The 17,579-nt window shown below is 39.4% G+C and overlaps 1 protein-coding gene across 5 annotated transcripts in view; it reads left to right on the top strand.

Annotated features, from left to right (window-relative positions):
- The window catches only part of PCDH19 (protocadherin 19), a 119,458-nt gene that overhangs the window by 53,202 nt on the left and 48,677 nt on the right, over window positions 1-17,579 (top strand). For 3 of the 5 annotated variants that reach the window (XM_003276437.2, XM_003276438.3, XM_030807335.1), the window contains 2 exons: window positions 6,046-6,104; window positions 14,919-15,091. In XM_003276437.2, the coding sequence (XP_003276485.1) occupies window positions 6,046-6,104; window positions 14,919-15,091 (232 nt within the window). The remainder of the gene's footprint in view (window positions 1-6,045; window positions 6,105-14,918; window positions 15,092-17,579) is intronic. The other 2 variants (XM_012498740.2, XM_030807334.1) reach the window with 1 other exon arrangement.

The following is a 17,579-nucleotide window of genomic DNA, read 5'->3' as shown; positions in this document are numbered from 1 at the left end:
AGAGAGAGAGAGAGAGAATGAATTAGGGCTGGGGTGTGTGGGGAGCATACAACTGACAATAAGTGGTTAGTAGGAGTTTACCTAGCATCTTTTCTAGTTCAGGGCAAATATGAACTTTGTAATGTTGGCAGCTGGGGATGGTGCCTTTTATTCCACCTTCACTAATTCCTGCTTCAGTTGCTGCTGTCTGGATGGGTGAGTCTTTGAATACACATTCTAGCTGGAGGCACGTCAGCTTTATTTTTATACAGAATTTACATATTCATTTTTATGTGTTGGGGGTAGGAAGTAGGCAAAAACTATTTATTATCTCATTCCCAAAAGCCATCTTTGTGAGGAGATGGCCATTTGAACATCTAAAACAGCAACCAGCTTTAGGAAAGGTTATGGGTCTTTTCATTATGGATCAATAGGCACAATTATCATTATTGGAAGTCAGCAGTTAAAAAAAGAAGCAGCATTTTGTAATCACTTTGTTGTGTATCTGATATGGGATTCCAGTTTTCCTGTTTTGATTGCTAAAATGACTTAAGACTTAAAAACTAAAAAATTAGGTAGCAAATTACAGTTATAATGCTTTTCAGCTTGATGGGACTTTAAAAGTGTAACTTAAAAGTATCGTTCATTTTCAAATGAAAATCTAAAGATTTGAGTAACCTCGGTTTTAATCCCAATGTCTGCAACCTTTTTTTTTTTTTTGCTTGGTATAGTGACCTGGGATTTGTGCCACTGGACAAAGAGTCTAGTCCTGGATATCTGGATTTATTGGGCTTCTTTCTCCTTAGGGTTGAAGTCTCTCTGCTGATAAATGTGGTGCTGAGAAAGCTGAGGTCACTCTTCTAGAGACTAGGGCACGATTCAGTGAACTGTAAAAGTAATGCAAAATGACAATTAAAGTAGGGCATTCTCTGGTACCTTGGGGGCCTGACAAAGTGGAAGTATTTGACTTCTGATATGCCAGACTTACTAACGTAGAAATGTAATAACATATCCCCCACCCAAATGTCTTACTAGAATCCTCCTATATCCAGAAGGGACCTGAGAGCAGCAAGTAGTAAGCAAAGAAAGCTCCTAAGCAGCTAACAAACAAACACAGAAACAAACAACGAAAACCAAAACATTGCACAAAAGTCCCTATATTAAAGATCATGTAATTTTCCCCTTAGAAGCGCAACATCTCAGCTGTCTATGCAGAACGTTACAACTCTTTTTTTCTAGACACAAATATAATTGTATAGTTTCCAAGAACGCAGTAGAGTAAAAGTGTCAAGCTTGAAATGGAAGAAAAGCTACTTTTGACATACCAACAGCACTGAAAAGTTAAAAACACTGTGTTTGATAGAAGGTTGGTGATAATCCTATGTTAAAAATTAAAGACAAGAAAAAAACCACAGCAGTTTGGGGTTGAGTATACAGGCAAAACCTGCATGGGGTAATAATTTACGTTTATAAAGATGCTCCTAAGTAACCAATAAGTGGTTAAATTATGTTTTTTATACCCTAGTTTAAGGAGGGCAACTTTGTGATATGTTTCAGAAACAAGGCAGATGGTTAGGATTTTAAATCAAAGTTTTAGTTCTTAAAGGAGAACACCCTAAGCTATCTGGAAAACTGAGCTGTCTAGAATTATTTATTGTTTGAGAATTTTTAAAAATCAAAATTTTATTAAACCTAGGTCAAGTGAGACACCTGCTTTCAGTGTTATACCCAAGGATAAAGAATTCAAATCAGAAAAAGAATTTGTGATAAATATACTAAATAATAAGAAAGTGACTCTTATTTACCACTGAGACAAAATAAAAAAGTTTGCTCTAGACCCACTTTTTAATGTCACAATTAGGTTTTTCCAAAGCAAATGTTGTTCTTATCTCTTTGCTGTGTTCTTGTGTTAACTTGGCTGTCTCATTAAAAATGGGGACATTTCCTAGTGAAATTAATGTGACATTTACAGAAAATTTCCTCTCTCAAATGTTTCATGTTGTTTGCCATTTAGCATACTTAGAGAAGGTATTGTAATAATTTCAAGCAAATTTTGATTAAATAAGGCTAACTAGGAGCCAATACATTCATGCAAAAAAAAAAAAGCTCTTGTATTATATCTTAAAGAATGTATTACTTCTGTGGTTCTTTATCCTATATTGAGATGACCTTGTCAGGTAATCTGACAAAAGAAATGACATCTTCTAAACAGCTGGGCTTGCTTTAGAAAATGCAGCACATTAGGTTAGAGCCTGTGGCCAGTCCTTTGCTCAAGACAGTTATTTGCCACCCTGGAGGTACACTAAAATTTCCTGGAAAGCTTTTTAAAAAAATCACCCAGTGCCTGGGTCCAATTCCAGGCTAATTACCTCAGAATCTCTTGGAGTGGGTCCTTGGTGACAGTATTTTTATTTTTTGTGTTTTACAAGAAGAAGATACTGAGATGATTCTCATGTGTAGTTAGGGCTGAGAACCGCTGGCTTAAGACATACAAACTATTCATTAAGAAAATATTTCCTTCTTCAGGATGATCTGATGATCTGAGTCTCATCCTTTGCTCCACCAGAATTGTGAAAAAATATACTCTGTCAGTGCACAGGAGTTGGGTTTGGGCATACACCTTGAACCAGTATGAGCTAGAACACTTGATGTCAGTATACATAGACCCATAATATAATAGCCCATCTATGGCCAGTTAACTCAGTTGTTTGGAATGTAGTACTAATGAGGCCAGAATAGTGTATTCTATCCAATTAGAATAATTCTGCTGCATAGATTTTTCCCATAACTGTAACCCAACTGCCTCACAAAGAGACCTGAGACGTATTACAAAGGCACAGGACAATGGGTGAATCAGCATAGCCCCATCCGTTCTGGGAAAATCGGTTCTAGGAACCTGCCACATTGACTAGGGCTACTAATTGCATTAGGATGCAGCATGAGACATCTGCCCATGATGGTTTGTGCTGATTTGGGGGAATGATATATTTTCATTTGAAGGTCAGGACCCACAAGAATGGGTGGTTTATTCCTCTGGAGTTAAAAAAGGAGGAAGAAAGATAGGAAGGTTATAGGCTTCTATGATATTCTCCTCTTTACAGTAGCAGATCATGCCTGGCACATCTGCCTGGGGTTAACTGACCTGTATTTGGGGGAAGAATTGTTAAGGTAATTACAAACAAGCCCTCGAAACTTGTCTCTTCTCAACTCAGTGCCTGGGAGTGGGAATCCTCATGATGAGATATATTATGACTTAGGACCAAGAAGTAGTATTTTCATTAGTGATACAATGTGCATGGTATTGCTTCTTTGCCTGAACATGTGGCTCTGGCACCATGCCTGGAGGTCAGGTCTCCACGGAGCTTCATATTTGATGCAGAGTGCACACAGGTTCCATGCCTTCATATGCAAATATATGGAAAATTTTCTACTTGAGAACTGTCTTCTTTAAAGGCAGTAAAGACAGATTCTTTAAATACAGTAGCTTGGGTTGCTGCTTATCCTTTTCATGCAAAGCCAGTATTCTCTAGATTTCCTTTTTGTATTTTTGTCTCTTTACTAATCTTCTTGAAAAAATGATTTAGTTTGAAAGATGAGATGGAACATGCATGTGCCACTATTTTATTGCCTGAATGAGGTCAAATTCCTGATCCTACCTGGAGTTAGTTGCAGGTTCTGTATAAAGCAGGGGATCAGGATTCCCACCATTCCTGTCATGGGTCTGATAAATGCAGCTGAAATTCTCCTTTGGATTCATGTTCTATTATCCCTGTTTTACAGAGAGAGAAACTGAGGCATGCAGGGATTAAGTAATTTGCCTAAGATTGCAGAGTGAAATGAATATTTGAACTGCTGAGTGCTTAATCAATTCCGGGTTTTAACAGATGTATTAGTCCATTCTTACGTTGCCCTAAAGAAATACCTGAGACTGGGTAATTTCATAAAGAAAAGTGGTTTAATTGGCCCATGGTCCTGCAGACTGTACAGGAGGCATGATGCTGACATCTGCTTGGCTTCTGGGGAGGCCTAAGGAAACTTACAATCATGGTGGAAGGTTAAGGGGGAGTAGGCACATCACATGGCCAGAGCAGCAAGAGAGAGATGGGGAGGAAGGACTACACACTTTTAAACAACCAGATGTGATAAGAACTCATTCACTATCGAGAGGACAGTACCAAGAGGGATGGTGCTAAACCATTCATGAGAAACCGCCACCATGATCCAATCACTTCCCACCAGGCCCTACCTCCAACATTGGGGATTATAATTCAACATGAGATTTGGGTGGGGACACAGGTCCAAACCACATCAACAGGGTAGCATAATTTTTGTGGGGTAGTGAACTTCCCACTTGTTAAATTATATATTGTACTGAATATCATAGACGAACACGTTTAACCAACATCATTTTTACCTGTTATGTTGGTACAACGAATTAACTCAAAGAGTGTTTGTTGGTTGACTGACTGTTGGATAAACTTCTTCCAGCAAATACTTGGATTGTATTCCTAACACAGCTTCCAAGTTTGCCTCCTATTCCTGTTTGTGACAATTTCAGCATTCACTCTCTATGAAGAAACCAGAAATGAACTGACCCTTTTGATGTTTAATCTCCCAACCCATGCTTCCAATAGCATTAAAAATTGCTTGTGTTTACATTAAAAAGGGGATATAAACTTCTAGATAAAAGCAGTGTGAGTGGATATTACACAGTCTATCTTCAAATGAGGGGCATGGGTGGGTGCATGAACATACCTGAGTAAGTGCAGGGCAATGTTGGGGTTTAGTTTCCTTTTAAGTACTGTCTCCTCCTCTCTCTCACACATTCACCACCCCCCTTCCTACCTATTGTAGGCACTTGGGATCTGTACTCTGACTGCTGGCTGTTTGGTGCCCATGTAGTAGCTGGATCTGCTATTGCCTGTTCTGTTTTCTTCTCCATCAAACTGTGAGCTCCTTGGACGCAAGGGCTGCATCTAGGAGCCTAGCACAGTTAGTATCTGACAGGTAGAGGTCTGAGAGGAATCTGCTCTTTTGTTTGCTAGACAGCAATTGTGTTTCCTTTTCCAAACACTCCCAGTTGAAGTAATTTCAGAAGGCTCCTAAGGAATAGTGGGAACAGTGGAGATTTCTAGTGGGATGGCAAGAGGGTGGGGGAGATGTGTTTGGGTAGTTTCTAGATCATACAATGGTTCAAGAAGAGTAGTACTTTAGTACTTTACTAGGACATTCAGTTACTTTAGTGTCGACTTTTCTCTGGATTTCACCCTTCTAAGGCTTTTTCCCTCTAGTTCTCCCAACCTCTGGGTGATCATAAGCTGTTTTTCTATCTCTTTCATCTGGCAGGTATTCTGCATTTGCTTTTATAAAGCCATTGCTCCAGCAGTCTGCTGTAACCAGATTAAACAGTGGTGTTCTAATGATAGGAGCTGAGACAGAGGTTTGCTTGCAAACTTCATGCATGTTTCACATGAAAGGCTTTGGCACCCCCTGTGGACTGCCCTTCACCCTGTTTTAGGCATAATATTTGTTTGCCTTTATATCTGTGATAAAACAAAGGCCTTCCTGCATAACCAGTGCTGAGCAAATGTCTTGAAACAAAGGGAAGTGCAGAGTTTAAATCCACAGTGGGGGATTACCTTGCCTGCATTTCCATATCTTTGGAATAAATATTTTAACATGTTAATTATCTACTACTAATAAAAATACCTTTGAACTCCCTGTCAATTTGATGGGCATAGAATTGTCTCCACTGGGGAATGGGAAGCAGTTAGTTTCTGTAAGGATTGTAGGTCACATTGTCTCTTCTCAGTAAGTGGTTGCGTGGTCAGTAGCCAGTCATATTCTAGGGAATGTTTGTGCCAAGGCCGCCCTGGTCTGCAGCCGCTGCCTCCACGGAGTCCCTAGGGCCTGAAGGAGGCAGAGGCTGCTGCTCCACTGTGGCCTTGGATTCCAATTCACTCACTGCTTCTTGACCCAGAAGAAAAATTCCTTCTAAGTAGGACAGTTCGAAATCTACTTATGAATCATCTATGTAACCTTTTTAATTTTTTCTTCTCATTGCAGACTGAAAACTATTCTTTTGACTCCAACTACGTGAATAGCCGAGCCCATTTAATCAAGAGGTATGTTGGTTTGCTTGCTTATTGCTACAACTAAGCTTGATTTAACATTAAAAAGCAAAACAGATTAAAATTTTTAAACCGTATTTTTTGGGGGGATTTTAAAATGAATGTCTAACCTACTTATTGTAGAAAGTTTGGAAAATTGAGAAAAGCATAAAAAAGTAAATAAACATCACTGGTAATTTCATCAACCAAAGGTAATCACTGTTGACATTTTACATTTCTTGGTATGAAAAGGTACGTATAAACACTCAAAATTAAAAATAAAATTGGAATTATATTAAAATATAGTTTTATCTAGTGACAGAAATCTGATATTACATTCACTATTTCTAATATTTCTAATATTATTTCTAATTTCTAATATTTCTAATGTGATATTAGAAATATACAATAGAAAACTTTCACAGTCATGTTGATACCAAAATTCTTGTTGCTCTCCACTTTAAATAAAGGAAAGCCTTAAAAGTGTTTTTCATGTAGAACTTCCCGTGAGTTTTGAGATTGATGCTATTTCAACAACTTTGAAATCATTTTAAGGATATTTTAATGACAGAGAAGCTAATCCTTTCCTTTCTAGATGAGAGAGAAAAAGAAATTTGCCTGATTCTTCTTAAAATATTTAGAAGTGTTTCAGAGGAAACATTCAAAGTTGAGATTTCTGTGATTGGTTGATCATAATTTAGTATCCAAGGAGCCATAATGGATGTGAGTACAGAGCTGAATACTGCCAAGAAAGATCCCGTCTGGTGCAGTGGGCTGCACCCAATGGGTGAAGGACAAGGGGTTTGGGAAGCCCTCTAAAAGGTGGAAACTGAGCAAAGAAAACCTCTTGCACAGAAAGACCAGTCCTGACCTTTCAAATGATGCTTGTATTGCTGTTTCATGTAAATATCACTTAAATGGTCCAGTGGTTATTTTGCAGCTAAAATTGAACTCTGAGTATGTTTGTTAAAATAATAGAAATGAAACAGAGAGGCCAGCAGGGTATGTTAGAACTGTAGCAGAGAAGACTTGCAAATTGTATTATTTTGCTGGCTCTAACCCCATAAATTTACATCACCGGAAGAGTAGAATTCAAGGAATAAACAAGCTTCAAGTAACTTGCATTCATGTCTAATTTAATTCATGAGGCTTCAGTAACCCCTAAAACGTGCTAAGTTTATCTGTATTGGTCTGGAATTGCTTGTGACCTTAAGTGATGATCATTAGTTGTCTGAAAATGGGTAGCCCTTGTATTATCAGTGAAAGCACAGTTGAGAATTTTTTTTGAGGGGTTGGGAGGAACCCATTTAGAATATTTTCCCGAGTCACAGAATAAAAGCAAAAGGTGAGGAATTCAAAATTATCTGACTAATTTGTTTTAGAAAGAAAAAATAACCCTCTTATGTGCACTGATTAGAGTGCCTTTGTAGCAGAAACCTGCTTTGTTTTCCGCTTCCGGATTGTTATTTTCAAAGCTCTATTTTAAAACTTTGATAAAAACAGTGACTTGCCTTACCCTCACAGGTCCCTTGGGCTAACTCAGGGTACCTGGGAATTCTATAGCCAGGTTAAACAGATAACATGATGCTGGGCGCAGTGGCTTATGCCTGTAATCCTGGTGCTTTGGGAAGCTGATGGTGGAGAATTGCTTGAGGCCAGGAGTTGGAGACCAGCCTGGGCAAAATAGTGCAACCCCACCCCCCACCCCCCACCATCTCTACCAAAAAGAAAAATAAATAAATAAAATAAAAAACCTGATAATATGAGTCTGATTGTCACAGCCTGGAAGAAAGCTAAGACTCCTGGGGACCCTTGCATCTTACGTCAGTCCTGACTATCCAATTTACAAGGTAGACTGATAGATAAAAACTTATGTTTAAACATTTATCTTTGGGGATACATGTATTTCCACAGCAGCATTGAGACTTACTGGGAACCTCTGATTTTGGTTAATTACTTTATATGTTTTTTGTTTATAGACACATACACACAAAAGTCACAACCTAGACTTAATGGCTCTTGGTGAAAAAGTCTCCTGATTTTGCATGAAATCAAAGATAGCTTTTTTTTTTTTTAATAAAACCAGGGACCACCTTGATTAAGAGGAAACATCTGAAAACTCAGGGACACATGCATTTTTGCCAGGGTTCTGTTTACAGAGCCGTGAGAACTTTGGGAAACTCTGAAGGCCTTGGAATTTGTGTGGTCAATTGAGTTTAGATGAATCATAACACCTAGAAAGATACAGGGAATCTTGTGTGCTATGCTGTTCTGGGGACCAACTGTGTTAAATGTAAAATGTGTGGAAAATGTTGAGACTGGTGGCTAACACCAGGTGATAAAGTCATGCAAAGCCTGTTCAAATAGCTCACAACAATGTTTGAAAGGGGTTTTGCTGTATGTGGTTTCTTGAAGATCCATTTACATGCATGGTAAATGCTCTTGGCCAGGAAATTCTGAATCTGATTATCAGTTTTAATTTTACTATCAAGTCCCTGTTTCTTTGAATGCCAATACAATTTCAGGCTAACTTTGAGAACTTCTTTTTCTTTCTTTTTTTTGTGAGACGGAGTCTTGCTCTGTCACCTAGGCTGGAGCGCAGTGGCGTGATCTCGGCTCACTGCAACCTCCACCTCCCGGGTTCAAGTGATTTTCCTGCCTCAGCCTCCTGAGTAGCTGGGATTACAGGCATGCGCCACCGTGCCTGGCTAATTTTTTTTATTTTTAGTAGAGATGGGGTTTTGCCATGTTAGCCAGGCTGGTCTCGAACTCCTGACCTCAAATGATCCACCCACTTCGGCCTCCCAAAGTGCTGAGATTACAGGTGTGAGCCACCGTGCCTGGCTGAGAACTTATTTTTCTATCCATGTTCTCTTCTTCTATTCACTTTCTACTTATCCAAGGATGTTTCTCGGACCCTTCTTTTCGGCATTCTCTAGCAGTTGTTAGCATTCTTAGCCAGACTGTTTACATACAGGCATCTTTTCCTCTTTTACATCTATCTACCTTGAGTAGTTGAACAGCAGCTACCACTGTCCCCCTCTGGTTCTTTCCTTCATCAGTCAGGGTTCCTACATGAAATAGTTGGCACGCCTAAATTGGAATGGCTTGAGGAAAGTTTATTTACAAAGAGGACCATTTACAAAGGCTTGGGCACGGTTAGTGAACCTCAAGGGATACTGCAGTATTATGGCACTGGAGGAGCTAAAAATACTTCAGACAGGACCAGGGAAGAGAGCATGTAGGGAACATTGACTTGAGAGTAACAGTGACTTCTGGTTGGCCAAGGGATCCAGTCATCACGAAGTGACCCTGGAGGAAGGGAGCAGAGACAATGAATATCCTGATATCACTGTCCTCCCCTGCTCTGATCTCCTGCTGGTGTCTTCCTTTGGCTAAACCCAACAGAAAGCCAGAGGGCAAGGGGATTTTCATAGGCACAAATCAAGGTTGAGAAGGATCTCAACCGTGGGAAAAGGAAGTGATATGGCAGGCTCCCCATAATTTTATGCACCAAGGAATCTAGCATTATATTTCTGTAGTTTTTTTTTTTTCCAGATTGTCACTTGCAACCTGCAGGTGTACCCAAGGAGGCTTATGTGAGGGCCCCAGATTAACAAATCATGGCAGTGCAGAGTTTCTTCTGAATGGACTTCCTTACTGCTCTGTTTGTTTCTTGCTGTCTTCTCAGAGCAAGGAAAGCCAGCAGTGGTACTTTGCCGCCGCTGCAGCACTCTTTCCTCATGCCTGTTTTGTGGGCTGCTGTCTGATATCCACTCCTACAGTGCTTTGGGAACAATATCAAGCAGGGCATAAGGCTGTGGCCCAAAGAAAATGAAATAGGAGGCCGGGCGCGGTGGCTCACGCCTGTAATCCCAGCACTTTGCGAGGCCGAGGCGGGTGGATCACGAGGTCAGGAGATCGAGACCACGGTGAAACCCCGTCTCTACTAAAAATACAAAAAATTAGCCGGGCGCGGTGGCAGGCGCCTGTAGTCCCAGCTACAACGGAGGCTGAGGCAGGAGAATGGCGTGAACCCGGGAGGCGGAGCTTTCAGTGAGCCGAGACTGCGCCACTGCACTCCAGCCTGGGCGACAGAGCGAGACTCCGTCTCAAAAAAAAAAAAAAAAAAAAAAAGAAAATGAAATAGGAAATGAACAAAGCACTGACTCATTGTGGAAAGGATTAGGAGCTTTGGCTCCCTAAATCATGCACCATGCTTTCTTTTTCCACCCAAATTGTCCTGGGGTTTTTCCAGCACCTCGTATGGTGCCTTGTATATAATAAATGCTTGGTACATGTTTATCGAATGAATGCATGAGAGAAATGGAAGAAAACCTTAGCATTTTTCTATTAAAGATTAGCACTAGATTTCTCTTTAAGCCAGTGATTGTCTGGATTTTAATGTGCATTGGAAACACTTGGAAGGCTTGTTAAACGCAGGTATGCTAGCTCCATCCCTAGAGAACCTCCAGTTGTAACAGATTCCCAAGGTGATTGTGATACAGGTGGTCCAGAAACCACTTTAGGATTTTCCTTGTATTACTTAAATACAGTTATAATAATCTTCATTCTCACTCCTTGCTCATTCTTAGCCTCAGATATCATTCCCTGGGTATGTGGTATCACCTACTAATAAGATATAACCTGTTTCCATTCTGAGTCTTATGTCTTCTGGAAGAGTTCTAATATTTCAGATGGTAAATATGGGTCAGAATTTGTGTGATGTTCATTCGTCATGCATCTGCTGAGTAACTCTTCTGTGCAGAACCCTGTTCTAGGTGTTTTCAAACATACGTCTTTCTGTTGGCCACCAGAGCAGTAATAGAAACATGGGCATTTACAATACCATTGGAAACAGGAACCCCTAATTTATTGTCCCACAAAAGTTGTTTTACAAGTCCTTCATCTCCCAAGAGATATGCAGGTAATAAAGCAAGTGAAATCAGCACTTTTTATGCCTGGCATAAATTGTTATTTGTTTTGGGCGAGTAGCCATTTACCAGGCTATTTTACAATTTGCGGCATCTTGCTCACTGGGTCTTAAACTGCCTTACACAAATCCATTCATTAAACCACTACATGCTCTTACAAGATCAGTGTAAGTGGTGCTTCGTTTGTCAGATGGGCAAACTAATCTTTAAATGAGTTAACTATTCCAAGGTTTGGGGGAATTGTTATACCTTGCTTTTTATTCTGAGAATACACAACTTCTCGTGCTCACACTACCAGTCCCTTACATCCTAGTAGGTAATCCTTCACTGTTTTATTATTTCCATCATTTCTATTTAAAAAGCAAAATTTCTGAGGTTGTTTGTAACATTCAGATGCCTATGAAAAAGCTGATCAAATTTTTAAAAGGCAGATCTAAAACCAATTAGGAGAAGTAAGGTAGACATTCCTGGCATCCAGGGAGGTAACTGACTGCAATTAAACATTACATTTATGTTGAAGTTTTTGAGAAGTCAAGACAAAGCAGTAAGTACATCAAGTGATATAGTTTTAATTATTCATTAAAGGAAGGATGGCCATTTGACAGGAGAACTATTATTTTCTGTTCTTTAATGTTAGAAGAAATTAACATGATAGTGTGTGACTATTGTTTACAGAAGATATAGCGGTGTTCTTTAAATATAAATTTTCTATACCAATCCTATAAAAACTATGGACATAATATTTAATTGTAACTCAGTGAAAACATTACTACACAGAATAATGACGGTATTAAACAATAACCATTTATGGAGCATCTGTGTGTATCTGGTACTTCATGTACAGTGTCTCTTTGAGTCTTCTAAACGGCCTTGTGAAGGGGGTTTTAGCAAACACATTTTACAGATAAAGAAATTGAGATTCAAAGACATTAGATATCAGGTCCAGGGTCACACAGATGAAGTGGCAGATTATAGATTATTACTTGTCCTAATGACTCCAAGTTCAGTGCTCTTTACTACAGTCTGCTATAGAAATAAAGAACCTAGAGCAGTTGTTCTCTTTGGAGACACTTTTGGTTTTTTCCTTTAAGTGGGGGTCACTACTGGCATCCAGTAGATAAAGGGCAGGGATGTTGCTAAACACCTTATAATGCACAGGACGGCCACAACAAAGGATTATGTAGCCCCAAATGTCAATATTGCCAAGGTTGGGAAGCCCTGCTCCAAGGGCTGGTTAATTACATTGCCCCCATACTAGATCCCTCACCATCATATGTTTCAAGCAAGTTTCAACAGCTGCGGAATTCAGAGTTGAATTCTCTGGCTTAAAGTGACAATTTTGTGTTGTGGATTAAGGAAATTTTCAGATACCAGAAAATACACGGGTTGGAAAGTTAAATATTTGTTATAAAAATGGAGTTACCTGAAAATCATCCAGGCAGGTCATTTCCTTTCTCCAGAGGTACATGGGTGCTTATAGGCAGGCACCTACCTCATGAAACAGAGAATAATTTCTAAAAAACAAACTTTACTTCTATTTAAACTGTGGGATTATAATAGTATTTACAGAAAACTCCGTAATATGTGCCATAAAGCTAGAAATGGGGAAACACTTTAAATCATGTGTTTCCAATTGGCCATCATGACCATAAAAGAACTGTAAGATAATATGTTTGTTTGTTTGTTTGTTTTTTAAAGAATGGCATCCTGGTGGGTCCATAAGGCTGAGTTAGCTGTGTGACATAAATTGAAGGAGCTGAGTGAGCTGGCTTATTGAGTAATTTTAATTTTAGTGCAGTTGATGCTCAGTTATTCTTTCTGAAAATAATTAGCTAACAGGTCAATGCTTCACTCTCTCCTGCTCTTCATTTTCTTATAATTATGGCTTTCCAGTTACTGCCCTCCTGATCTTTCCTTTTTATATTCAGGTCAGCAAGCATTCTACATCTAGGTTGGTCATATGTTAAAAATCTGTTGTGATTCTTCTTGACTAAGTGTGGAGGGTGACAATGTATCCATTGTGTCCATGGCATAGCTCTTCATTATATGTGCTGAATCTCCTTATCAGTCTCAGAGAGCCAGGCCTGTGAATGTCCAAGGTTGAGCAGATCAAGTGAGTTTGCAGTGTCATTTCCATAGGGCTCTTTTCTCAGAGGCATAGTAGGTCTATTAGGGTTTGTGTTAATTCACAAACATACCATTCTTTCTTGTTGAGGCAATAACACATTTTCTTGAGTGTGCCTTTGCTGCTTCCTCACCGACTAGGGAATGGATTCACCATCTACTAGGTATTTCAGATGCATAATTTATGGTTCATGGTGTAGCACAGCTGGGGATTCTGTCAGGACATACAAAGTATTAGAAATAGTAGGTGGGTGCCCTATAGCTGTACCTTATGCATTATTCTCTATTTCATGAGAAATGGTGTGAAGTTCTTGGACTGCATGCTTAGTGCATTGTATGGTAGATTGATTTAATAAATGCAAGAATCATTTTACCCATCAACACTTGAGCTGAAAGGTTTCATGTTCTTAGTATAACTATACTCAGAGTTGTATTAGTGCTCATTCTCTGGTTCTCACTTTTGTCTTGCCTTCTGTATTAGTTAGGGTTCTGCAGAGCAACAGAACCAATAGGCATATCTCAATCTATAAATATGTAGAAAGAGTTTTATTGTAAGGTATGGGCTTATGTGATTATGGGGGCTGAGGAATCTCATAATCTGCCATCTGCAAGGTGGAGAACCAGGGAAGATGGAAGTGTAGTTTGAAGGCCTGAGAACCAGAGAGCCAATAGTATAGATTCAAGTCTGGGTCTGGAGTCTTGAGAACCAGGAGCACTGAAGGCGGGAGATGATTAATGTCCCAGCTCAAGCAGTAAGGCAGAGAGCAAACTCAACTTCTTTCTTAATTTTTGTTTTATTCAGTCCTTCAATGGATTGCATGATGCCCACCCACACTGGGGAGAGTTATCTGTTTTAGTGAGTCTGCCAATTCAAATGCTAATTTCTTCTGGAAACACCTTCATAGACACACCCAGAAATAATGTTTAACCAGCTATCTGGGCATTCCATGGTGCAGTCAAGTTGACTTACAAAATTAAACATCACACCTTCCACGCTCAGCTACTGACTCTCCTCTTTTTCTTTGAATATGTTCATCTATTTTTCTCAGATAGAACTGACCTGGGTTCTCTGATCCTGATAATCCTTCCTATTTTAGTTGCACTACTTCAATTTCTGCTACCTTTGCTTTTTACAGTTGGTTAGTAGACATCTTTTAAGAGTCAATACACATAGTGGTTAAATTTCTAGGCAGGCTCTGGAGCTAGACTACCTGTTTTCAGTCTTAGATCTGCTATATTTTTTACCAGCTGTGTGACCTTGGGCGAGTTATCTCACTTCCATGTACCTCTGTTTGTTTTTCACCTGCAAATGAGAATATTAGTAGCACCTTTCTCTTATAGAGTTGTGATGATTTCAACAGTTAATTAATGTCAAATACTTAAAACAGTGCCTCATGAATAGTAATTGCTCAGTAAACACTAGCTATTATTATTTTACTTTGATTTTATAAGAAGAGAAAAAAGCCTTCTGAAATGATGACATTCTTTAGAGGCAGTTTTAGAATTGTAGCTTCTTCCACCTTGTCTGTAGTGATGCATTGAAGATAAGTGAACGAAAATATTAGCTGTATCAGCATCCAATAGTGGGAACCTCTGTACAATGTTAAGTTTTATTATCTTTAAACACAAATTTCTCTTCCCCTTATTCCTACCCTATTGGGCAGTCTAGCCACTGTTTGCCTCATTACAGAGCCGACATCATCCTGGCTCAGAAAGATTTTTAAAATCAGATCTGTCACGGTCGTAAATTATCATTCTTTCTTCAACCCAGCAGCTCCACCTTCAAGGACTTAGAGGGCAACAGCCTGAAGGATAGTGGACATGAGGAGAGTGACCAAACTGACAGTGAGCATGATGTCCAGCGGAGCCTGTATTGTGATACTGCTGTCAACGATGTGCTGAACACCAGTGTGACCTCCATGGGATCTCAGATGCCTGATCATGGTAAGGACTAGTTGGATGTAAGTTGCAACAATCGACTCCAAAGAACCCAAAATGTTTGTAGGCACACTATACTACTTTGCTTAATGAGTGTATTATCAAGGTGTCTACAGAGCTCACACCTCAGAAGCATCTACAGGTTTTTGAGATGTCCTCACACCTAGCCAGGTTCTTCTTTGCCCTCCCTAAGTGAATCCCCTAGGTCTGTATAATGTTCAGGCACTTTAGAAGCTGACTACATGTACATATTGCATACATTTTCTTCAATAAAACTGCACTGAGCTCAGAGGAGATGAACAGATGCCTTCTCTCCAGGAATAAATGCCTCTTTTTGCTTTAGTACATGAATTCAGCTGATCAATTGAATTGCATAGAACACAGCACTAATGAGACCAAAGGGGTGGGTTTTATTTCCCTATCAGACTGGTTAGATTTACCCAGAGTGAGACTCTGTTCTCTGACTACAGATTGTGTACTATTTACTGAGGATAGAAAGTACCAAACTTCCCATTTTATCTATGGGGCTGCTATGCCAAATCCCTCCCTCTAGCTTCCACACAAAACCATGCCATTAGTCATAGGGGAGACCAGGGTAAGAGAATGTGGCTGAGTCAATGTAAAATATTCCGTTAATGTGAAAGGCACCTCAAAGCACATGTCAGGAGTGGCATCCTCATGTGTGAATAAGAGTCTATTTCTGTGAACTCAGAACTCAGCCACACATGCTTTATCGAGAGGCACTATTTAAAACTTTGCTAGGCAGAAGCCAGGGTATAAAAACATTAGCAGAGTTCAGCTAAGGCAGAATGTTTAGATGGACTTGGGCACAAATGTCATTTTCAATATTTTACTGATGCAAACATGCTATGCAAACAGCCTGTCTTTTTCAATTAAGAAATATGAATTCAAGTTGGTGGTTAGGCTCAGTGAAGCTTCAGAATGCTTGGCTATGTCTTGAGAAAAGCTAGACTCAAGCTCAGCTGGAAGCCCTACTGCTAAAAGACTTAAAAATGAGAAAACAAAATACGGTGATTATGTGCTGGTCTTCAGCTGTTTCATTTCACTGTAAACATCATTAAATGCTTTTGTTTTGGTTTTTGGAAATAAATCCAAAGGAAAAAATACGCTATCCACAAAACAAAATGTTTTTCATGGAAAAAAATTAGTCACTGTAGATTCTATTAAATTGTCTTAATCCATCCCCTCCCCAGCAGACCCAAGTGTCAAAGTCTATTATATAGAGAGGTCTGTATGAATTGTGCATTGCTGTCTTCCCTAATTGGTGAGTGGTGACATCTGCAGAGATAATACACTTTCTGGGAAACCTTACTATGACTAAAGATGAAAAAATTAAACACTTATATAACTGAAACAGAGACAATTTAATACTCAGAGAATTAGCAGTATGTCACAGGATGCAAACTGATATATATCATTTACTAGTTGTGTGTTTCAAAGAAATGCTTTTTCCTTTTTTTTTTTTTTTTTTTTTTTTTTTTTGTTGAGATGGAGTCTAGCTCTGTCACCCAGGCTGGAGTGCAGTGGCGCAATCTCGGCTCACTGCAAGCTCTGCCTCCCGGGTTCACGCCATTCTCCTGCCTCAGCCTCCTGAGTAGCTGGGACTACAGGTGCCTGCCACCACGTCTGGCTAATTTTTTGTATTTTTAGTAGAGACGGGGTTTCACCATGTTACCCAGGATGGTCTCGATCTCCTGACCTCGTGATCCGCCCGCCTTGGCCTCCTAAAGTGCTGGGATTACAGGCGTGAACCACCGTGCCCGGCCAAATGCTTTTTCATTTATATCAAGAAAGGGTTTTAGTTAGATGCTCTCTAAAATGAAATGATTCCAGGAAAGGAAATAGTCATAATTGATTCTCACTTTATGCCTGGCTAGAACAACATCTGTTTTATTTTTTTGTCACATTTCTCTAGGAAAACAGTATCAGGGAACTGCAGCTAGTTTTTTCTGAGAGAGTCTTTCTTACAAATTGGATGTTTTACATATATATGTGTGTGTGTATATATATATAGTGTGTATATATATGCGTGTGTATATATATATGTGTACTGTGTAGATTGGATAATAAGAAGAGTATTCTTTTTTGTGAATGCATACCTTAATTTTATTTCAGCTTAGTCATTTGGGTTGAAGGTAGAGACCACCAGTCTCCATATAGGTAGAGTGACCACATAACCCAATTTGCCGTGTATACCTCACTTTACATCTGTATCCTTGGCATAATCAATAATGAGAATATTCTAAAGGAAATGTGTGGCAATACTCCAAGATTCTCCTACATATAAGATGATGATTTTACACACACACACATGCATACACACACATACACACTTTTTGCTGGGCCATTTTGGCAACGCTTTTCACATTTTGTTTCTTACTATTTGATTTGCATGTGTGTATCTTCATTTTTTCTATTATTCCGGCAGTGGTTAAACCTTGAGCCAGCCCTTGAATGAGTTCTTTTCAACTTG

The sequence above is a fragment of the Nomascus leucogenys genome, chromosome X (genome assembly GCF_006542625.1).
Source record: "Nomascus leucogenys isolate Asia chromosome X, Asia_NLE_v1, whole genome shotgun sequence".
NCBI lineage: Eukaryota > Metazoa > Chordata > Mammalia > Primates > Hylobatidae > Nomascus > Nomascus leucogenys.
This window is presented reverse-complemented; position numbering and strand designations above follow the sequence as displayed.